We start from the raw sequence: 24,920 nt of genomic DNA on the forward strand, positions 1-24,920 counted from the left end.
GGTTGAGTATACCCTAGCCATCATAGCTGGTGCTCTGGCTTAATGGCAGATAATGCCCCTGACTGGCTTGATATGATACCCTCGGTGTGCAAACATCTTGGTATAAGGTGTTCATACCCCGTCAAAGTTGATAATGTAGTATAAGTAACACTTAGTAAAGAGATTAAGCTGGCAGATATCCTGAGTGACTAGTTGTATTTTTTATTAGAGTTTCCAATGCTCATTAAAGTACTGTTGGGAATAATTTATGATCAGGTGATGACAGACTGCACTCGCATCAAGATATGTGCCACAGGAACTCTGTACCATTTGCTCTTCCGATAATTAAATCACCAAAATCATTGCCCATCATAAAAGAAAAAGCACTTATTCTCACAGAACCAAACCTTTTTCATGCAGCTTGCGTGATATTCTGTCTGTCTACATTTCCACTCGTGAACTCACTTCTCTCAAAGCTGTCTGCATCAATGGTACATTTTGCAACTACTTCACCAAAGCATGTAAAAAATTAAGCGATAACCAGATGCGTCTCATAACTCTAACATGTCTTTCTCTGTATTGAATGTGATGTGCATGTCCATGTTTTCATGGTGTAAGATTCACTCTCTAGTTCCTCACCCATGTATTTATATCAGACACTAATACCGCCCACAACTCAATGTAATCATTTCTAGGCTTGAAACAAAAAAAGGTTTCTTCAGGTGAAGGGAGAGGAACAAAATCTGCATATTCTCATATCCCAGGTGAATTTTTCCGCTTTATTTTGTATCCTTTCTCCCATCTACATATCTTCATTCAACTCTTCCACCCTTTGTTTTGACTTCATCTCAGAAATTCACACCAAATTCATGTCAGAAAAAAAAATTTCAATTCTGAAAATGTCCTCTGATTTCTACAGCTCAGGAAGTCAGTCATCTCGTGTCATTTCGTTGGGTGCAAGAGTTCTAGGCATTGTATCTTACTGTGATTTGTAGATGTGGTGTTGTACTGTGTTGTTGCATGGTGGCTGTCTGTGGAATGCTTCTATAACTCTGTTATGGCTGACTTTTAAGCACGGAGCTCAGCTTTATCAGTCAAATCTCACATACTACAACGTCTTAGCGTAATACAGTTCACTAATTTGTACATAGGGATTGATTTGGCTAAAACTTTGCATCCAGAAAAAGTACTGCATGGTGGATGTAAGCACAGTTGTCATCAGGGGAATGTATAGAGGGACAATGCAGTCTCACAACAAGATAATTTAGTTATGATAACATCCCGTATTATAATTCTTAGCTCCTAATTTTTGGACTCTTCAGGTGCTTCAATAAGAAGTTTTTTATTAATTTTTATCATAATAATTGTGTGTAAAGTTGATATTGTTGGCGAGAATTCTCAGAATGCTGTGTAAGCGTTTGACTTGGAACCTGTGACCTATTAAGTGGGGCAGTGATAATGTTATTGGTGCATGCATAAACTGCTTTAAATATATAATTTTTTTTTCAGAAAGTGTGGATGTTATCTTTACTTTTTGATAGAGTGACTCACTGAAGATGTTATTATTGTCAATAATAAATAGATGTTTAATAATGTTAATTCTATGGTCTGGCTTGTATTATTATGTATAAACACCTGTGTCATGTTCTATGCATGGTCAATAGCCGTTTCATAACTCAACATTTTTCTTTTTTATGCTTGACGAACTTTGGTGTGTTTTAAGTGAATGTATTTGTCAGTATCCTTGTTATTTTTTCCACCCTCCCCAACATCCCCGATGCATCTTCCACTCTCCACATCCAAGTTCCATCCCCTCACCAAAATCCCCTCTCCTTGTCAGAGTCAATATTCCTTGACATGAATGAAGCTAAATTTATCCAAACATTGGGTGTGGACAGAAAGGGCAACTTGCAGTGGGTAGAATCAGGAAAAAGTCGGGAGATATCTTTCTTTGAACAACCATAGCAAGTGAAATATATCAACAAAAGTGAGTTCCATCCCACTTTCTCTTCCCCAAGGTGGAGATCCAATTTTTACCAATCCCAGAGGAGAGGTTCATACCAAAACTTGGACATGAAATGATTCTCAATGCTGTGTTAATACTGATGATCATCCCAGCCTCCAAACACCTCAATTTCTTTCTATCCATTCCGAAAGCCCCCACTTATATAAAACCCCTCACTTGTACCTTTCTCCTCTGTATAGGTGATTCTCAGAAATATCTAAATATCAGTGTGTACAATAAGTGTCCTTCCATGATCTTTTGTGTTCATTTGTTATATGGCATTTATTCATTCATTTAAGGTAATATGCACCTCGAAAGTGAAAGACTTAAACTTTTGCTCAAACTTTCCTCAGTGAAACTTTAAACCATTCTCTTACCGAAGCAAGAATAAAAATCAGGGGTCACCGTGCAAACTTTGGTACTAGAGAGACAAATAACTTGCGATTTCTCGATATTTGAAATTCAAAATGGCCGCCATCCCTGTGTTAACTCTATGGGAAAAAATAAAATTTTCGATTTTCGAAAAATTAAGACGGTGAAAACTTTTCTTTCACCAAGAGCTTCAAAATGAGCCCCCACAAGTGGTAGGTCAGAAGAAAATTGATAAAATTTGAAGGCCCGAATATCTGTCCCCGAGGTGCGTTCTACCTTAACTACGCATTTATTTATTTATATATCCAGCTATTTTTATTCATTGACCCATGGTCTCTCTGAATCAAAATTGATTTAATATATAGCTATGAAGTACTGGCATGGGTCGGATTTTGTTTTGTTTTTCAAAACAGAAACTTACTTTCAGTTGTTTTGTGACGTGTGGTTTTTTCCTCCTGTGCAGGTATGACAGTGACTGAGAAATACATGAAGGAGCAGACCAAGAAGGAAAAACGAAGGAAGAAGAAGAAGAAGAAGGGCAAGAAAGGTCGTGACATGGAATCTGATGAAGATATCCCTGTTATGCATGAAGTAGATACGACAGTTGATATGCCTGATGTAAGTCTAGTTATGGTAGTGAGTGACGTGACAGTTGATATGCCTGATGTAAGTCTAGTTATGGTAGTGAGTGACGTGACAGTTGATATGCCTGATGTAAGTCTAGTTATGGTAGTGAGTGACGTGACAGTTGATATGCCTGATGTAAGTCTAGTTATGGTAGTGAGTGACTTGAAAATGAAAGACTTAAACTTTTGCTCAAACTTTTCTCAAGGAAACTTTCTACCATTCTCTTTCAAAATCAAGAATAAAAATTGGGTTTTACCAATTATTTTTTCTCAACAATGTCACAAACAAATTCTAAGATGACATTAAGATGGTATGTGTCTGAAAAGTAAAAGACTTGCACTTGCATCCAAACTTTCCTCAAAGAAACTTTAACTATTTCATCTTAAGAATAAATACTAGGGGTCACCATGTCGTTGAGAAACAAATTACCTAACATTTACAGACGATAGCCTCCATCTCAGTGTTAACTTCATTAGAAAATTGAAGTTTTTGATTTTCACGAAAAAGAAACAATGAAATTTTTAATTACTCCATGAGCTTCAAAATGAACCCCAGAAGTGTTGTGAAAATTTGAGAGTCCAATAACTACCAGCGAGGGCGCATTCTACCTTCTACATTGATTTGTGGGTTGTGTGTTTGCAGGGTGCAACAATGAGTGATGGTGAAGAGGAACACATGGATCCAGATGATCCGCACAGAGCATTAGCTGACATTGACATTGAAAAGTGAGTTCAAACACTTTAACTTTCCCTACCAAGTTTTATACATTGAAATACCAGCCAGTCTGTACCTTGTTAAATTCCTTTGATTTTCAATGTTAAAAAACTACAAGTTTCCGTTTGTTGATGCTTTTGAGACCTCCACAGTCAAGACTCTACACTGCCTGAATGATTCACCTGAATGATTCCTTCTAGTGTCTAAGAAACTGCCTTTGAATTTTGAAATACCTCAAAACTTTTGTCACAGATTTTTACACTTCCAGTAAAATAAATTCAACTTCACATTTTAGGGCTTTTTGCTTCAAAAGTCAACCAGTTTGTACATGTATGCTGTCTAGTCTTGGTCATCCCAAAATTAAGCGTACCAGTTCGAATGCTTTCATGTTTCAAACACTAAACAGTTTAAAATTGGAATAATTTATTACTCTGGTTTGGTTTATATCACTGAATGTGTTTTTCTCTGATTAGACCACTGGATGTCACAGAACAATTGCCAGTGAGAACTCACAGGGTAGTGGAGTCGGCGCCCACAACGTCCACTTCTGGTGGGCTAAAAATTGCAGAACCCAGCACTGGGGATATCACAGCAGATGTCACAGTGGATGAAAAACACAAGAAAAAGCATCGCCATCATCATAAAAAGAAAGATGAAAAACAAAAGAAGAAAGACAAAAAAGATAAAAAGGTATTTTTTTCATGTCCTCCTATACACTTGCCATCTTTGTTCTTAAATTTTACCTCTTTGTTGTTTTGTAGAAACATTGCACAAGTTTTTGTATTTTCATTTGTATATGAGTCCAAGCTATCCATTGTTTTGAAATTGTCTCCCCCTTTCAAAATTAAGTCAAAGGCACATTATAAGACAGGCATATCTCATGTTTTGAGGACGAAAGTTTAAAAGGCTCCGAGAAAATTAACTTTGATCTACTATATTGCATTACAAACATCTATGCATATCAGGTTTTTAATTTTTTTCAAATGATGCATGTTAAGTCATTGACTAAAAATATACAATATTGCCACTTTCACTGAAATATTAAAATATTGCTTGATGCCCTGTTTATTTTTATATATCACAGGTTTTCTGGAATTATTTAACAGTTCAGTTTGGTACAGTGCTGCCCCCCCCCCCCTCCCCCTCCCCAAGGACAAAGAAAGCCTTTAATGGTACATGTTTACTCACCGTGCGTTTAGCAAGAACAAAAAATAATAATTACTCAGTGAGCATCAATATCACTAACATATGACCTTGGACTCTCAATTTCCAGCAAGCAGGCAATAACATCGCATTTTTGATCTGTATAGTGTTTTGCCAAAGAGAAAGAAAAATTTGAAAAAAAATTTGAAAGAAAAATTTGTCAAAATGCAACAACTATTATATCTCAGGTAATAAATCATTTTCTTTTAATCTTTTTTGTAATCAGGAGAAGAAGACCAAAAGAAGAGCTGCTGCGGATGGTTATGAAGAGGCTGAATCAGGGGTCCCTGATGTTGAAGAAAACTTAATGGGTGATCTTGACGATGATTTGACAAAGAATGAGTTCAGCAAAGAAGCTCCAGCAACGCCACCACCATCACCAGTGGCAAAAACTCTGGAAGAGAAACCGGAATCCATGGAAGGACAGGTAGATCAATAGACTTGTAGGTGTAGATTGAACGTGTGAAAATCATGCTAACATTCACAAAAAAATCACTTAATTGTGCTGTAATTGGTTAAATTTCATGAAATATTTGGTATATTTACCATTTCATTGAAAAGGTTATTACAATTCACAATCCAAGTTAATTGAAATTCCATTATTTTCACAGATTTCTATTTGAAGCCACTCATTTACAAGTAATTTTGTGTTTATTTGACATTTTATTAATAAAGTTAAATTTACATGCACAATGTAAATTTTATCGTCGTGATGCTTAGTTTTGAAATGTACTGTGGCTTGTATTTACAGTGGTGTGCAAAACGTGGTAATCCTGTCGTAGCCATGGTTTTTTTGATTTTGTCTCATGTAGCATATGGCAGTTCATTTTCCCACCCCATCCCCATACGTGACCTCTGACCCTCACACACTGCATGTTGTCATCCACGGGATATTAAGTTAAGCTTGGGCTGTGCATGGTTTAGTGTGTTATGTGTTCTTCAGTTTTTGTCTTCTTTGTCTGTGATATCTCTGTTGACACTAGCTGGATGATATTAACTTCTGGTTATCTGGTACTGATGCCCCCAAGCTTGGTGAGGACGCCACTAAAGCCGCTCTTCAAGAAGTCCTGGAAGATGTACAAGAAGAAGCAGAAGATGTAAGCTTTAGCTTTTGTGTAGTTAGTTAGTCCCCACGGACAAAGGACATGGTTGTTGTCCTCATTTGTATGCAAAAGTAAATAATTTAGATTACATTTTTCGAAATTGCACAGATAAGAATGATTAAAATACATCTGAGGAGGCTACTGCTAAACAATGACATTTTAATGGCTCAGACTACAAGCTGCAACAACAGCCATGCATGCAACACTGACAAGATTTGTCTAAATTTCAAGCAGCAGTGTCTGATATTGCATGCTTGAAGCCACAATTAGTAATAAAGCTGTACATTGAACAGCATTACAGCAGAACAAAGGTTATAGATCATTTTGACTCTTCAATGTCAAACTTCAATTTTAGTCAAGAGTCTCTTGCAGACACTACTTTTACTGTTAGAAACTGCACTTCTAGTTATAGCAAGACGTCCTTTAAGAACAAAAATAAAATGTAGCAGTTTATTGGGAGCTGTTCTGTAAAGTTACCACTTCCATTGTGTGCGTGTGTGATTCTCTCATCTTAGTAGGAATAATGAAAGAAAGGCCATGTCTCGTAAAATTCATAGCACACACCGGCACAGAGAAGTGTACATTCATGTCAAAACACAATTCAATTGCCAAGCATGTCTGTATTTTTTGCATCTCCAATTGACTCTGCAGAAACACAAGAGGAAAAAGGAAAAGAAACACAAGAAAGATAAAAAGGAAAGGAAAGAGAAGAAGAAGAAAAAGCACAGGGATGTAGAAGATGAGGATGATGAAGTGAAGGCAGAGCCAGAAATGGAAGCAGAACCAGCCCTGGTTGAATCTCCACTGCCGGTGAGTTTACTGAAATTTGAACTATTTTATAGGCTTGCTATTTTTCGTACTTTTGCTGTTTGTCATCTTGCTACCTTTGGTTCCTGTATGTCACAGTGTGCTCCAGAAACTTGAATATCTGTCGCTAGAGGGCGCTCTTCGAAATGAGTTCCAAAAGCACCTGCAAGCCATTGATGGACTTGTCTCTTTTAAAATTAAATCTCTTTGATAAGAAGTACATGAAAAATATCTTCACTGACCACTGAATTGATTTTCTCTCTTCTTCCTTCACAGCAAATGTCAAGCTATAGACTTCTTGGTGAGAGTGAGTACATAAAGATGGTAGGTATCAACAGGATTTCCACAAATTTCTAAATCTTTTTTATTAAGTTCAAAAGTTTGATTTTAGCCCTGTCTTTGCATATAGTGAATTTGGTCATCATCAATAGTCTGAATATGGATTTTCTTTCTTGGAATATAAAATTGAAAATTCACCTGTTTTAAACTTGACTTGAAGACATCATTAGTGCAATTGAGACATTCAATAAAAATCTGCTTCAGGAAGTGTGCGCCTCAAAAATTAAAGAATTAAACATTTGTTTAAGCTTTTCTCTTGAGGAAACTTTTAACCATTCTCTTTCAAAATCAGGAATATTTGCATTATGGAAACAAATTACCTTACTGATATTGGAAATTCAAGATGGCCGCCACCAGAGTGTTATCAACTCTATGGGAAAAATTGAATCTTGGATTTGCTCAAAAATAAGACTCTGAAAAATTTATTTACTCTAAGAGCTTCAGAGTGAGTCCACACAATTGGTGGACTAGAAAAGTATTGTTAAAATGTGAGTGTGAATATCTGTAACCCCTAGGTGCTTTCTACCTAAATAGAAAAAGATGAAATCATTTACTGATTGTCATCTGTGTTCTTTTGCATACAGACTTATGAAACTAGAGTGTTACCAAGTCAGAGCAACCAGGTCATCGTGTCTGTAATCTTTAGTAATCTTTGTAACAAGCACCTCAAGTCGCTGGATTTTAATGTTCTAGATTCCTTGAATACAAAACTTGTTAGAGAGGTAAGTGTTTTTCTGTTTCTGGTCCTTTTATTTATGACACAACTAGAGATACACCAGTATATCAGATTTGTCCTAATTAAACTCAACAAGGAAGCTGTTCTCTCAGCAAAGTGTAGCCATAACTTTCAATAACTTTTTTCACTATTTTTCATTTTTTGTTTCGTGTGTCATCAAAAATTTCTTGTTCTAATCCCTAAAGCATGTTTAAATACACAGTAGCTTGGCAACTCAACTTGTATGTACAGACTGCATTGTTGTTACTGACAAGTCAATTTTGGTCCAGACTAGAATTCAAATGTCAACAATAACAGCGCATTTTACTCGTACAGACAATGTGTTGACAAACCGAATGGCATATGTTTCAAAATGTGTTGGGGAATAGAACCAGTACTTGCAATTGACATCAGTGCAAAAAATAGTGAAAAAAAAAATTATCAAAAGTTACAGCTACTGGTCCTTCATCTGTTTTATCTTGACTCTCTGACAGACCCTTTGTGGTACAAATCTTCTAATCTCTGCCTTACAGTGATGTGTTCATAATGTTCTAGCTGGCCAGATCAGGCCCATGCATGGCCCACTTCACATTGCCAGCAAAGGCTGTGAGAAAGTCTACTGTTTTATTATGCTGGGATGTTGTTCTTTAGGCAAAGTTCATCATATCTGTTGTAGATTTGTCATTGACAAATCTCATAGCAAAAAGGTAACCTCCAGTCCTGTAACGTTGTGAGTGGACGCTCTTCTATTGACAAAAATGACCAGATATTTGAGAGCATTCTGAACATGATCTTGTTTATCCATTACATAAACAAAGGCTAAAGGACAAATTGTTGCTCTCTCAAATGTCAAATGTTTACATGCAGACATGCCTAGGGACATTAATGTTAACAAAACCTGAACTAAAAATACATCACTTATTGTATACAACTGAATTCAAAGAGCAGTTAGGGGTGTTTGGGAAAAAGAAAATTTGTATAAAAATGAGTTATGATAGAAACTGTACAAGTTCCTGAAACTTTGCAAAATATTTCTTTCACGACACACTCTAATTAGATACTCAGATATTTTGCCATGCAGTGTATAAATTAAATGCCACAAGATGTCAAATTGTATTCTCATTGTCAGTTGTAAAGTCCAGAATAGTTCAATTGAAATGGGATAATTTATTCCTGTCATGTGAAGTTGGGTACAGCATTTCAACCCCTGTTGATCAGTCACAAAAACAATGATGAGCTCAGTCGTGGAATAAAGAGTATATTATCCATCTATTGAAGAGGCAAACACATTGGTCATACTTTTAAATTTGTATGGTGTTTGTGTAAATTTGAACACAAGTACAAGCTATTTTGGGAGAAATTCAAGTACTCAGCTTGAATGTGTTCTTTGACATTGCTTATAGTCATGATTCTGCGACTCGTCAGCATGTTAGTGTTTATTTACAAAGAGACTGTTCGTTTTAAATTTTCAGAAATCAGTATGACTGTAAGTTATATTTTGTCTTTCACAGGTTGGAGCAACACCCCATGATGGCATTAAAGTACCGTTTCAGCTACCTCCAGGTGCGGCCAATGAGGGACAATTTGCATTCACTATAGAAAGTATCAGTATGCCACAAAAACTTAAAGGAACACTGACGTATATGATTAAGGTAAGCTTTGTCTGTTTACGTAAGGTTGAAGCTCTGTATCGGTATATGCATGTGTTCTTTCACTATGTATATCTTGTAGAGTCAGTTGCTTGGACTTTCGATAATGTTTTAACCGTCAATTGCAATTTCCTGTTGTACTTCTTAAAGCATGTTGGAACACTAACTGTTAACCCTTTGAGTGCTGTAATTTTTTCCCACCACAATTTTGGTGCAATATTTTACCAATTTTTATGAATTTTTCTGAAATTTTTTTTATAATTTTGGACCAAATGGACATCACATTTCATGGGCTACAGCTTTTTATGAAAATTTTGTCAAAAATCTAACAAAAATTTGACAGGCATATATTTTATAAGGGCGACAAAAATTGACATTGGTGCTCAAAGGGTTAAGCTGGTAAACACAGCATCTGTACATGTAGAATGCACAGTTACTGTTTACAGATGAATTCTAGTCTGGACCAGAATTCTTTTTTCAACAATAACAATGCAGTCTACACATGTGCAGGCTGAGTTGACAAGCTGAATAGCGTATATCTCAACGTGCTTTGGGGAGAAGAACAAGAGACTAGTTGATGTTAAGAACAAAAACCAGTGAAAAAAATCATCAAAAGTTAAAACTACTTGACCTCAGTACAGATGTTTACAGTAAAGTCAGGCTTTTAAATCTGCTATGGACAAGAACCAAAACAGTGAGTTCAAGGCCCACCAGCTGCATCTGTTCCTTGTCAAAACTCAAAATATTGTAACTTTCTCAGATTTTCTCTGACTTCTACCCTTTAAGCGGAAAAAGTATCGTACTTCAATGAAGCAACATTCATTTGTGACAGATTTGGCAAGTAACTAGAATAGTTTTTCACTTCATTTCAAATTTTCTTGCCATTTTCAAAAGTGGTCACATCACACAGAAAACCGAGAATTCAGCATACAAGTTGAAGTCATTGAGTGGCATTGTGTTCAAATTAATGACAACTTGTTGATTGTAACTGAGGATTCATTTGCATTTACCATAAACACCATGGCAGTGACATTTTACCCATTGTACTCATGGTTGAAATCTTAGCAATTTGTACATTCAGGATACACCAGTTTACATGTATATCTACTAGTGTTGTCATCTTTTTGTTAGATATCTATAAGGATATTTTAGATAGACAACTTCTTTCACTGGTCTGTAAGATTCTACCATTGATACTCAAACAGTTCGGTTTTCCCTGGCAAAGCACTCCATCCATAAATGCATCTAATTTTATCTTCATAGGATGATGAAGGCTCAACCAGTGAAAAAATAGATTTTAAATTACTTCTACCGATATCTGCCTATATAATTGGTGCACCATGTAAAAGGTATGTGACATATTATGTACATATAGATGTACTGTACTTATCGGATCACAGAAAACTTTCATCTGATATTCCAAGCATACCTGATCACTTTGATGTAAAGCGACAAAAGACATTACTGGTTGTTGTAAGACATTTTTAGCTCCCATAGCCATATGTATATATGGCAATGGAAGCTATTCTTATAGGCTAGGGAAATGTCTGTATGTCTGTATGTCTGTATGTCTGTACGTCTGTATGTCTGTATGTCTGTATGTCTGTATGTCTGTCCGTCAACATCAAAACTCCAAAACCGCTGTACATTTCATCTTGATATTTGGTGTGTACATGGATGATGGGCTGTAGATGAGATTTTATTCAAATGAAGTTGTCATTGCAAAAAATATGCAAATTAAGTGAAAAAATGTAAAACAGTCAAAATTGAAAAAACTCTATAACCACTGAGCAGATTACATGAAAAATTAGCATGTAAGTACTTTGGGCTGACATGAAATGATTGTGCACATCTTGGTCAGTATCTTGGACTTGCTATTTTTCATGAATTTTTTTGTAATTTTCTCCCATTTTTGGTCAAAAAATCTCCTGCTCTGAAACCACAAGTCCGATTGATTTGAAACTTGGTATGGAAGTGCATAGGAGTGACCTTTCCCAAATTTGGGCAAATCGTGGTGAAATTTGCATATTTTAGTTTACACTCCATAGACTCCCATGTATAAGGCAGATCTCCATAGACTCCCATGTATAAGGCCACGAAAAATAAAAATTTAGTTTCTCATCGTATTCATATTGCAAAACGGATGCAGTGACACAATTTTAGTCCCCACGGCTGAAGTCCAGTGAGCTTATAGATTGGGTCATGTCCGTCTGTTCGTCCATCCGTGAGTCCATCCGTTCACGCATATATCTCGGATATTTTGACAAAATGTCATGTGACCTTGATGACCTTTGATCTCAAATATACATATTTGTCCATAACTCAGTAACCACAAGTGCTGCAGCCTTCATGTATGGTATGATGGGACACCTTATGACGCCACATATTGTACCTCATTAATTATGCACATATCTAATTTTGAGCGAGCCAATAGAGCTAGAGGTCTGATTTTTGGTATATAGGGATAACTTAGCAAAACAATTTTTTTGACAAAATGTCACGTGACCTCGGTGACCTTGACCTCAAATATACATATTTGTCCATAACTCAGTAACCACAAGTGCTACAGCCTTCATGTATGGTATGATGGGACACCTTATGACACCACATATTGTACCTCATTAATTATGCGCATATCTAATTTTGAGCGAGCCAATAGAGCTAGAGGTCTGATTTTTGGTATATAGGGATAACTTAGCAAAACAATTTTTTTGACAAAATGTCACGTGACCTCGGTGACCTTTGACCTCAAATATACATATTTGTCCATAACTCGGTAACCACAAGTGCTACAGCCTTCATGTATGGTATGATGGGACACCTTATGACGCCACATATTGTACCTCATTAATTATGTGCATATCTAATTTTGAGCGAGCCAATAGAGCTAGAGGTCTGATTTTCGGTATATAGGGATAACTTAGAAAAACAATTTTTTTGACAAAATGTCACGTGACCTCGGTGACCTTTGACCTCAAATATACATATTTTTCCATAACTCGGTAACCACAAGTGCTTTACCCTTCATGTATGGTATGATTGGACACCTTATGACGCCACATACTGTACGTCAATAATTATGCGCATATCTCATTCTGAGCGAGCCAATAGAGCTGGATGTCTGATTTTTGGTATATAGGGATAACTATAGGAGAGAAATTTTTGACCAAATGTCATGTGACCTCGATGACCTTTTACCTAAAATATATGTTTATGTCAATAAATAAGTAAACACAAGTGCTATGTCCTTTGTATTTAGTAGGATGGGAGACCTTATGACAACACACGCTTTACCTCATTAATTATGTACACATCTAATTCTGGGCAAGCGATAGAGCTAGAGATCTGATTTTTTGGCATATAGGGATTAATTAGCAATATAATTTTTTTTTTCAAAATGTCATGTGACCTCGATGACCTTTGACCTTGATTATACATATGTATGCATATTTCAGTAACCACAAGTTCTATACCCTCCATTTTGATAGGATATTAGACCTTAAGATGTCACATCTTGTACCTCATTTATAATGCGCATATGTATTTCTTGGCTGGCCAATACTGCTAGAGGTCTGATCTTTTTTCCTGATTTAGAACCATAACTTAGACATGCCTTATGTGTTTCAAATTGGGAACAACGACATAGACCTATGTGCCCATAGATCTCAACATATACACTCCAGTGATACTTCTTAATAACCACATTTTCCTGCCCCATCAAGACTAATACTCCTATTACAAGTGGGGACTATGTCATTGTAAATGACTTGTTGAGTTAATGGTTGTATCACAGTATTCGATATATCTAATTCTGTATTTTTCCATTTTATATTCTGAATAATTACATTAAACATATTTCACTGTCTCCAGTACATTTCATTTAAGTATTTTCACTTCATGCACTTTATCCCTTTCACACATGTTCAAATATCTGACCAGAGAAACAAACACTAAATAGTCCAGGATGGGAGCTACAGTGTCATTGACGCTATTTTTACCTTCTCGTGTCTATTTATAGACAGAGAAGGTATTAGAGTTGAAAACCAGTATGCTGGTGTCAACTTCTTCCGTCTGTCAAGATCCGTTGACGTCATGCTATTGTGATGGGTCATATCATAAACTGGTGGGGGTGTTTATGTCTAGGTGGGTGTTAGGCTCAGGTTGAGGTGTAGGAGAACGATTTTGAGCTGTGACAAAAATCAAAAGGGACTTAGCGGCATAGCCACAGTGTTAAGCCTTTCTCCAAGGTTTCTTAGTTGACTACAATCTATTACAGACTACTGAGCTGACGTTAGGGGTACTCACTTTGTGTTTGCTCACTCTGTGTGCGCTGGTGTTTGGTACTGAGTTGCGTGGATATCCCCTCATGGCTTCACGTGATATGGGCCTGTTACATAAACTGCAGATGATCATATGCCTCTGAGTCTGAACACGGTCATTGTGTAAGCCTGTCGGCATTTTCCTTGCATTTTTTCTCATTTAATTTTGCAAAATATCGGCGAATACCTCAATATTTCAAGATAACTCTTTCTTCCCAATTGTTTCCTGGAGTTTCAGAGTCATATGAACGAAAATGAGTGAAAGTTTTAGACAGGAAAATCGGACGTCGGCCATGTTTATTGTTTACAGTACAATCAGAAGTTTATGTGGAGGAAATAACCAACAAACACTGTTCATGATGCCCACCCTCTAGAGGCAGACCTTCCTATATGAAGTTCCACATTTGATGCTTGTGGAAAGCTTGACCACACAAAGGAGCATTTAAACATTTAGAAAATGACAGATTGAAGGTATTCTGAACATGTCAAATACTGAGGAAAAATGCGCAAATATTCAAAATAAACAGGTTAACTGACTGGTCAGCGATAAAAAACAATGAAAATGTTTATGATCAAAAGTTTTTGAGATGCGCACATTTGAACAAATACAGAAATTACTAACATTATAAATATAAGACCAAACTATTTTTTCAGCGATGGAACAGGTTGGCAATGAGGGGTGAGAGACAAAGGCACTTCTATTGCTGCATGTGGATGCAGCCACACCATTTCATTTACAGCATACTTATTCACTGTGTTGTGTTCAAGTTCCATATTGTACTGACTGTCATACAAGGATAACATAAGCAAATCAAATCAAATTAGAAAAGGATCAATGCTGTTGTGTGGATTTTGCTGAACAGGGCTGATTTTAATTTTTCGCCCTATATATTTGGTATCCGGCAAAGGCATATTTTGATGTAAAGTCAAAATTAACACTACATTGCTGACAATATATGTTACCATTTCTGCATGAACTTTTCTTTTTTCAATTAAAGTATAGTAGTACTTCGAACAGATTAACAATCATCGTGATGTCAACCATAATTTTACATCACAAAGACAGTAATTCTGCCAATTTTTTTTGTTTTTCAGTCATTTTATAAATTTTGCACTGCACAAGATGATTGAACAAATTGCAATGTGTGAATTTGTAAACTCAAAGAATAAAAATCCTTTGGTCACAGATTAAATTATTTTTTTGAAAAGAAATTTACTCTTAAACATTTTTAGCATATATTCTTTACACGGTCATGTATTTCAAGGAAAATATGCCTATTAAAAACAGTAATTTCTTCACTTTCAATTTTTTTTCAATACTATGACAATTATCAGCCATGAGGTTTTACAAACACAAGACCAGATAAGCGTTTTTTCATCATTTCCACAGGACTCTTTGGAAAATCCATTAAAAACAGTTAAAAGTGACTTAAAATGATCACTTGGTATACATTTAATTTACAGATGCCAGGTTGTGTATTTCACATGCACTCAGTTCAGTAGGGAAGTGCGTCATTACTATTTTGGACTGTTAATTCTTATTTCTGAATTATTTAACTTTTTTCCACATTGAACTATCTTTAGGCAGTTTATACTGTAGCTTAGAATTTTTTGATTGATGTATTTAATCATCTTTTGGGTTCTTTGGGTCCGTATCCCACCTCATGCCCCTACATCATCAACTATTTACCAACAACTCCATGCCAACAACCAATTACCTGACCTGGCCACACATTAGAGAAGGTACAGCGTCATTGACGGTATTTTTCAGTCTGTAAGATTGAAAACGCCTTTTTTTTCACATTTTGACTTCAGTGACAGATATTCGGAGCTGCTTGGTGGTGGTGAGCTGACTGCTAAGAATTCTGTCACAGTGATGCCATTGGATGCAGAATTTTCACATGTCATTGCCAAGACGTGTTTCTATGGTCATTTAGCCCTGGTGGAGAGAGTGGAAAATACAGCATCTTTCTACGGTTGTTCAATACAGCAGCACCATGTATGTTTACTCATCAAGCAAATGGTAAGTTATAGCCTACCTTGTGTCTTGCTGACTTCTAGTATGGGTTGGCTGTGCAAATGTGACATTGCTCAGGTCTGACAGACAGATAGTTTGTAGAGTATATGCACATAATTAGTGACCTATATCAGGTGTTTGGTATACACAAGGGGACAGGGTAGTTTCGCTCCTGGAAATTCCTTGAATTTGAAAGTCTCCGAGAATGACCTTGAAAAGTCCTTGAAAATGAAATAAAGTCCTGGAAAATTGACAGGATTATTTTCAAAAAATATGAAATGATTGGTCACAATCAGGTAAACATGATGTACTGTAAAAATGATACCCAGAAAATGGTATTTTGGACTCCAAAATATCCTTGAAAATTGTTGAGAAGTTCTTGAATGTCCTTTAGTTGTAAATGACTTTGGTCATTTTGACCTTTGAGGGTGTGTGTCCAAGGAGTACTGAGTGTGTTTATTTGCCGGGTAGCAGTCAAGTGTACAAGAAGATAGTGTGTTTGTGCTGATCAGGGAGCTAGAGTGTGCTAGGCAGAGGCCAAGTGCCAAAGAGGATGGTCAGTGTGAACTGGACAGCACATAAGTGTTTCAAGTGTATGGTCAGCCTGTGCTGGGGATAGAATACGTAGGAGGAAGATTACTATTATCTGGAGATAATATTGCTTCAGCAAATGGAATCAAAATTAAAATTCTTAAACAAGCCTTTCAGCGAATTTAAAATGTTTCAAAAGTTTGCCCTCTCCCATCAAAATGTTTTGTATAAATGTAAGTATTTTCTGTCGTTCAAAATTTGCCAACATTTACTTTGTCTCTCAAGATTGGTAATCTTAAATTGTGTCATACCATCAACCAAATTTCTCTTTATCAATTAAATCAATATGCACCCAAAGTTACATCATGTAATGCAGTTGTACAGACAGTGTATATTTTGAAATGGCCAGTAGCTTAAACTTTTAATGATTTTTTCATGATTTTGTTTTTTAATGTCAACCATAATTCTTGCTCTACTAGTACTTGTCCATGCATGATGAGATGCACAGTATTTGACCTATCAACTCAGCCTGTACATGTGGATTGTGATTGTTGAGAAGTGAATTCTGGTCCAGACTAGAATTCAACTGTAAACAGAAGAATGCATTTTATACATACAGACTCAGTGTGGATAAGCTAAGTAGTTGGTGCTTCCACATGCTTTCGGGAGAGGACAAGAACTTGTATTGACATACAAAACAAAATCATGAAAAAATCACCAAAAGTTACAGCTACAGCTCTTTTTTTGCAGTAACTTTTCAAACTTTTGTGTTGTTTTTTTACAGCCTAACAACGGTCTATCAATTGATGGCAAGAGTTCTGATTCTTCTCTACTATCAAACTATCTGGATGAGATCAAAACTATTCTAACACAGCAATGAAAGTGAATCCAACCAAGCATCAAATCAGCAATCAATATTGTTGGTATAAAAATCATCCTTCAAAATAACCAATGCAATTTCCATGTGCATATTTTGTGTGCTACAGCTATAGTCTGTTGTGTCTGTTATTATCATTATCCACTACAACAGTGTAGATGGTATTGTCAAAATGTTTCAAAGGTGATTGTCTGTAGGCTGAGGGCACTCTATGCCAATAACTGCAATATAGCAATTCTCCCTGTCTCCTCTACCAATTTACTGTCTTGCTATTTCTCATGAATTTGGAGTATAGGATTACAATTCCCAACTTCAGAAATATGTCCATGGACGTCGCTAGTTTGCTGAAAATATTTCTTTATTTTCCCCAAACAAGCTTCTTAATTTGATATAGAGGGAGTGTTGTAATCGCATTTACAGCGCATTTAAGGAGCATAACAGATGAAGGATGTAGGATTGATGTATTTCTAGCTATGATACAAACAGACATATGTATTAGGATGCGTGTTCTGCCCAATGTACAGGTGTACAGAATCACCCAACAATAGTCCATTTTATTGTCCCTTGGCTAGGATTTCTTCTCTCTCTGCTTACAAAGTGTCTTTACGTGCAATGTTCCTTGTCAGTTCACTGCTTTAAAGGAAACTCACCCGTAGATCAATATCATTACTCAATAATTCTTTCTGTAGATTCAAATTTCTATACAAACAAACAAAAATACTGCAATACTATGATGAGGGGATGATGTTTGATTTCAGAAATGGTGAAAATGTGGACAGTATGCTAACCATAGGACTATCAATATGTCTTTACTTTGTGTGTAATGTATGCCAACATCATACAGCTTGTTTTATGGCTGAGAAACTCACGACTGTTATGAAAGTGTGAAACAACAAAAGTTGGGTGAAACAGACAAAAGTCATTCTCACTGACAAAACTCACTTTCTTAGACATTTTTATCAAGTTTGTAGCGTTTGAGAGGTCAGCTGCTCTGTAACTGGTAGCTTGCTGAAATGGTAGTCAAGAAAATTAAAGTTCTGTCATACTTACAGAGATATGGACAATGAAGATGACACCAGATACCTATATTAGAAATACTTGTTAATTTGGTAGTGTCTATCCTGCCAAACCAAACATCAGGGTAAAATATAGCAAGGATGTATTTCACATAAGTCATCCAACTTGAGGTCGAGATTAAATCCAAACAGGTGTAATTTTTGTGAATGAACTTGTTAAAAGAGCCTAAAAATTGTAATGTCCCTTTCACACAGTTTAATTCCACAGTTGCATCATACATGTTGAGTAGCAGTTAAATTGAATGAATGAAATTATACCATTTGGTAAATGAACAAGAGCAACTAGCTGAAGATTCCAGAGTGTAAAGAAGCTTCCACAATATACTAAGGAAAATTTCTAACGGGCAATTAATTAATTGTTGAAAATTTCATTTAGTTTTGTATCTTGTGATGAGTTTAATTTATCATTGATATGTGAATACTCATCCCTAGATCATTGAGTTGTAAAAAGAAGTAAACTTGAGTTAATTTAGGGACCAGCTTGTCCAGTTGCAATTTTCCGTTTCTTTCAAAAATAGGAAATGAAGACAGTATTGTCAAATGAGAAGTGTAAGTTATGATGTCAGATTTCTATAGAACAAGGAACTGCAGTGCTTCTTCCAAATGTCTATGTAATGTCTGTGCTTCTAAAACAATTCAAAATATTGTCTTTTTCCCTTTATTGAAATATTTTTCCCATTTCTTCCGCCAGCCGTAAGTAAAATATGTCCATTAGTTTGAGTCTTAGTGTCTCTGTGGTATTTTCTGCCTATTTATCTTCTCATACACAGCAAACCCAGTTTGTCTCCAGAAGTTTAAGAGTGTTCCCCCAGCTTCCAAAATATTCGTATTCACTTTGTCTTTTTTTATGGATGGTGAACTTGCATGAAAATATAGTTTTCCCTCTAGAGTTTTTACTTCATGTGAATTCTTTTTGAAATTGTTGAAAATAACCCTGTAGAAATGATAAACATATGTCAATGTTTGTAGGAATAATTTATGTACAGAGCTGAAGAAAAGAATAAAAATGTGTTCAAAGACGCCAGAAGTTTTGTTTTGGTGTTTGAATTGAATTACAGCATCTGTGAGAGAAATTGAGTACATGTGGAATGGTGTGTTTTCATTGTTGTTGAGTACCGTTGGTGGACAAGACAAAACTTCTACAACATTTATATTTCTCTTCCTTTTCTTCATCAAGTGTTGTACCATGAATGTTCCACTGCTTTGGAAATCTAAGAGATTTCTTATTAACTAATGAGATGCCAGTATGGTGGTCAAAGTAGGGAAATATTGACCGAATGTTCAAAATTGTAGTTAAAAATCATTGTCAAGCTATCTACCTCTGAAAAAATAACTGTTGATACTCTTGAAAATAAAAAAAGTTATGCTTGGCTGTGCCTGCCCCTGAAAAATCAAATAGATCTTTGGAAGGGGGATATAATTGGTGTCATCTAAATTCTGACTGATCAGACCCATGCCCTGGCAAGCTCTATTGTGTCAATTCTAACTACAATGAAGCTAGGACACTGTCATCTTGGAACTCAATTATGGTCAGTATTGCCAAGTTTAAGAATCTTGAGCAAGTGAACTTGGCCTTGATATACTAGGGTTCATAGACCTTGAAAAGGAAAGAGCATTTATTAAAAGGTTCACTGCTAGTTCTCTGTAAAGTGCAGGTTTTATAATCAAGCTGAGTAATAATGATGAACAGGATTATGCATTCATCTCGTGCGCATGCCCTAACAATTGGATTTGAATTGCTCGTGGATAATGACACAAATTCTGATTTTCATTATGCAGTTGTATATTTAAGCAATAAACCACATCAAGTGACAGTATACGAGATTTTGACCACTTCACGACATAAATGCGCAAGTGATAGCGAGTGCATATATGGAGTGAACTGATTAAAACAGAGTTGGGTGTTCTGTGGCTATTATATCATAACAGAATCATAAAATTCTAGCGTGAAATGTCAAAAAGGAATTTTTCTACAGCCGATAGCTCGCGGATATTACAATGCTATATTGTGAATATAGCATGGTTATTTTCACCTCTTGACCAATCAGATCACTTTATTTGCGCCATCGACATATTGGTATGATATCATTGTCTTAAAGACAGGGTGGCTTACGAAAATCAACATATTTTGTGCGCCTACAGTTTGCTACTTTGTGGACCTCTTGTCCCATGGGTTAGGTTTGTACAATCCGTACTATTTGTTTCTTCTTTTTTAATCGGAGAGCAGAAACCATTTTCTCTACATACTGTTCTATACATACATTACAAAATCACAAAGAGCATTGATAATGCATGAATTATTTTACATATTGAGGGTGGAAAAACACTTTAAAAGTTTACCTGATCATATTCATTGTAAAGATATATATTCACACATGACATTTTTTCAACGGAGTTGGCTCCAATCTTTGATAACTTTCAAAGGAAACCATGCAGACAAATTAAAACTCAATTTCCCTGGTTTTACCGGTAGGATATACAGGACTGCATAACTATTAATCTTTCTACTGCACAGATTTCTATGTTGCTGCGATGTTATGAATTTAATTATATAGATATCTTTCCGTGCCTTTATTAAGCAATAAATCAAATACAGATGTTTGAAATTGTGGATAATTTTGGAATGAAAACTGCAATTTTCATCAATACCACAAGATTGCCGACAAGTATTGATGGGGAATAAAAGGGAAACAGCATTAGACTCGTTTATTGTGGGTTTTGCGCATTAGGTTCTTACTGAGGTATCACAGGAAAAAGTTGATTAAAATGTCCCAGAGGTGCATCTACTGTAGACTAATGGGTGTAGATGGGCAGATTGTCATTTTTAAATAGTTTTCTATTTTTATTGAAATTAAACATTGAATGACTCTGCAAAAACTAAGACTGCAAAATGTTGACTTGATGAGTTGGTTCTTGGACGGCTTGAACATTGGGAGTAGGGGACGTCGATGATTACAGTCACAGGTAGCACTTCCTTGAAAGCCTCGGACCCTCAAATCCTCCCCGTTTCTGGACATAGAAAGTTCCAAGTTATCCTTAGCAAAATGTCTGACTTATTCACCTTTTCCAATCACAAATAACGGTACAAAGATCTAACCATCTTATTAATTGGAAAAAAAATGGAGGATGTGCCAAAATTTGTGGTGGAAAGGATAAAGGTAAGAACTCGTCGACGATGACTTTGCATCGAGACTGTCTGCAATGTGATCGTCTAAGTTTTGTGAAACAATATGGCTGTACTTTCGCTTCCTCAAAAATGTATTGTCGCGTCCGTCTTTTCCGGTCTCTTACAATCTTGTGATATTGATGAAAAAATTGTCAATCACAACACAATTTCAGACATCTGTGTATGATTTATTGCATAGACCACCCCCTAATAAAGGCACGCAAAGCAATGTTAAACATCTGAAATCACGGGGAAGGGATGAGGAAGGCGTTACAGTAAAGGATGTTCCCATCATGAAGTAAGATTGCAATGGAGACAAACTTTTTGTTCCATATTTCAGGTAGAATATGCTTTGTTTTTATGTGTTTCTACCATGAATCTTTACGACGATCGAAATAAACATTTTTTTATTCGCAATGTTTATGGATTAGTCATCGGGACAGTGTGAAAACTGGCTAAAAGTTTTGAGCGCAAAAATTACCAAAGAACCTTTTGTCCAGCCTTGTTGCCCTTGCAAAAATAGTAGTACAAAACAAAACCCCTAAGCATGCTTGCGTTACCGTAGATGTAAAAAGAGTTCAGTTTTGAAAAAGATACATACAAACGAAAACGAATATAATAAAAAATAAGAATTTCCCCCTCCTCAAGTGGCCGTGACTGTGGAACTCTGACGAAAAAAATTGATAAGTTTGTCCCAACAACAAAGTTAATCTTTAAAAATGAAAACAATTCCATGTCCTTATTCTAAACCCCTCTTCAAAGATTCACATCAAGACTCATGTCGATCAGGAAACAACGTCTATACTCCGACTTTCACATCATAGTATGATAGATGCCCAGTTACCAAATAATATCCAACCCATAGACAGGATATAATACTTCACACTCTGTAGCTTCGAAAAGGCTCAGATTGTTATGCATTTTTACTGCGACGGATTTCAAGGTTATGATAGAATTCCGAGTCCACAAATTAAAAGCTTGTAGCCGATTTTAAGAAAATAGGTCCGTTTTCCAAGAACACTATAGGAATGTAGGCTACCTATTCGTTCGTGGTAGGATGATTAAAGCGTAACCAGAGAAACCCTTTAGATAAGTTTAATCACGGTCTCTCTATCACGTGGTTTAATAATCCCTTTCTTTGGAATGGATGTCAGAGTTTTGCTCTTCAGTGCGTGTAAATGTCAATGTATTCATTCATTGTGTCATGAACTCATTCTAGTGGTGCGGCATGGCAAACCCATTGTGCATTTTGTGATAAAAGCACCAAACTTGGCTCAGATGTGTCTTAGTATGTGCTGAACAAATTCAGATACCGAGCCACTGAAAATCTGCCGAAGTGTTGCCATGGCAACCATTTTATTCAAAATGGCTGCCAGACAGGTATTTCTCACCTACTAAATGTCAACTGCAGAAGTTGTGGGGTAACTTTAGGTTGGATATTTTCAATAAGAAACTGTGAAAAGAGTTATTTGAAAATTATTTTAAAGTTTCCTTACCACCTGACTTGTTAAACGGGGTAAATACAGACAAAAAACACAATTCTTATGCATGAAATGCACGGTATTAGAAGCTATAAAAGGATGACGCTATGTTAGCAGTCAAGATATGTTAGGCCGTGGGCTAGAGGGGTCTACTTGCACCCCCAGGATAACAAAACTGTCTTTGTAGAAGCCTTGGGATCCCTAGAATACGAAATAGAATTTTGACAGAAAAAATATAGGGATGCAATAACTGTCATAGTCGACTTTTGAACGGTACCGCAAAATAACGATTTTGCTATCCATGTGCTTTTTTCTTGTAGTACTTGTAAGTCATCTGCTAAGTTTTTTTAACTTAACCTGACTTGTCGGATATCATTAGAATGGAAATTTATTTCTCTTTAAAATGACATATGTAATATGCAATATCTTCGATATATTTTTATGAAATGGGACCAAAACTTCCCCTTATACCCCAAAAATCTGAAATTCTACCAATTTTTTACCTTGGCATAACACAAAAGGCAATGCTTTGTATGACATCTGTTTATTTGCTACAGGGACATGTTAAAATGTGAAATAGACTTTTGATAGGAAAATATTGGGATGTTATAGGTCTACCGGTAATACTTTGAAGGGTACCGCAAAATTACAGTATTGTTAACTCGCATGCATTTTCGTTAAATCTGTCTTCTTGTAAGTCATCTGCTGAGCTTATTTTTTACATAACCTAGCTTGTGGGCTAACATCGGAAAGGGATTTTATTCTTCTTTTAGATGACGTATTTTAATATGCAATATCTTCTATAGCTTTTATAAAATATGGCCAAAACTTACCCTATACCCCAAACTTTATATTGCAAATTACTGTCACTGCTTATCTCAAATTCTACCAATTTTCACCTAAACAATTACAAAGGGCAATTCTCTGTATGCAATCTGTTTTATTTACTATGAAGACATATGAAAATATGAAAGAGACTTTTAACAGAAAAAAACATTGGAAAAGGGAACTGTAAAGTCACAGTATTGCGAATCGCATCGTTTTTGTTAAACGTCAAATTCTACCATTTTTAACCTAGACATATAATAAAGGGTAATGCCTTGTATGAAATCTGTTTTATTTGCTATGAGTACCTGTCAGAAATATGAAATAGACTTTTGGGCAATGCCTTTTGTGAAATCTGTTTTATTTGCTACATGTCAAAAATATGAAATAGACTTTTAACTGAAAAAATATTGGGACGCAACAGCTGTCACAGTCGTGTGTTGAAGGGTACCGCAAATCACGATTTTGAGACCCACGAACATTTTTGTTAAACCTGTCTTTGTTTAAGTCATATGCCGAGCCAAACTTATACGTAACCTGGTTGTGGGGTATCATTAGTAAAGCGATTTATTTTTCTTTAAGGTGACCTTTTGTAATATACAAATATCCTTTACAGTTTTCATGAAATAGGACCAAGACTTACCTAATACCCCAAAAGAATACATTGCAAATTACGGCTTATCTTACGTTCTCCCATTTGTTTTTGCTCCACACAATACAGAAGGCAATATAATGCTTATATGAAATCCGTTTCGTTTGTAACAGACGTATGTCAAAACATAAAGTGAACTTAATATGATTTAGTCGCCACTGGGATCATATTTCTGGGGGTTCACAGATACGGCAAATTTCCTGAAACATATAATTTTTTATCAAACACGTCTTTATAAAAGAAGTAAGAAAAAATCATAGTTATGGATGATCTCAAAATATTATCAGCATCATGCATTAAATTATTTGTTTAAAGTGTGTTTTGTAAGATTTAAGCTGAAAAGTTCTTATGTGGAACTCTAATTTAATATTTTTGGCAGAGCAATTTTTGAAAACCAATTATGGTATCTGTTCTACTCGCTGTAATGGATATGAAAAAAGAAAGGCATTATACTGAATTATAC

The 24,920-nt window shown here is 35.8% G+C and overlaps 1 protein-coding gene across 6 annotated transcripts in view; it reads left to right on the forward strand.

Annotated features, from left to right (window-relative positions):
* LOC139138191 (AP-3 complex subunit delta-1-like) overlaps positions 1-19,360 on the forward strand; it is a 41,442-nt gene extending 22,082 nt beyond the window's left edge. For 4 of the 6 annotated variants that reach the window (XM_070706449.1, XM_070706452.1, XM_070706450.1 and 1 more), the window contains exons 19-30: positions 2,820-2,974; positions 3,626-3,708; positions 4,171-4,387; positions 5,127-5,327; positions 5,884-5,997; positions 6,655-6,813; positions 7,087-7,134; positions 7,734-7,871; positions 9,376-9,516; positions 10,777-10,862; positions 15,648-15,855; positions 17,165-19,360. In XM_070706449.1, the coding sequence (XP_070562550.1) occupies positions 2,820-2,974; positions 3,626-3,708; positions 4,171-4,387; positions 5,127-5,327; positions 5,884-5,997; positions 6,655-6,813; positions 7,087-7,134; positions 7,734-7,871; positions 9,376-9,516; positions 10,777-10,862; positions 15,648-15,855; positions 17,165-17,260 (1,646 nt within the window). In that variant the 3' untranslated portion in view covers positions 17,261-19,360. The remainder of the gene's footprint in view (positions 1-2,819; positions 2,975-3,625; positions 3,709-4,170; positions 4,388-5,126; positions 5,328-5,883; positions 5,998-6,654; positions 6,814-7,086; positions 7,135-7,733; positions 7,872-9,375; positions 9,517-10,776; positions 10,863-15,647; positions 15,856-17,164) is intronic. The other 2 variants (XM_070706454.1, XM_070706455.1) reach the window with 1 other exon arrangement.
* Positions 19,361-24,920: the final 5,560 nt, after the last annotated feature.

This window comes from Ptychodera flava, chromosome 8 (assembly GCF_041260155.1).
Source record: "Ptychodera flava strain L36383 chromosome 8, AS_Pfla_20210202, whole genome shotgun sequence".
NCBI classification, from domain to species: domain Eukaryota; kingdom Metazoa; phylum Hemichordata; class Enteropneusta; family Ptychoderidae; genus Ptychodera; species Ptychodera flava.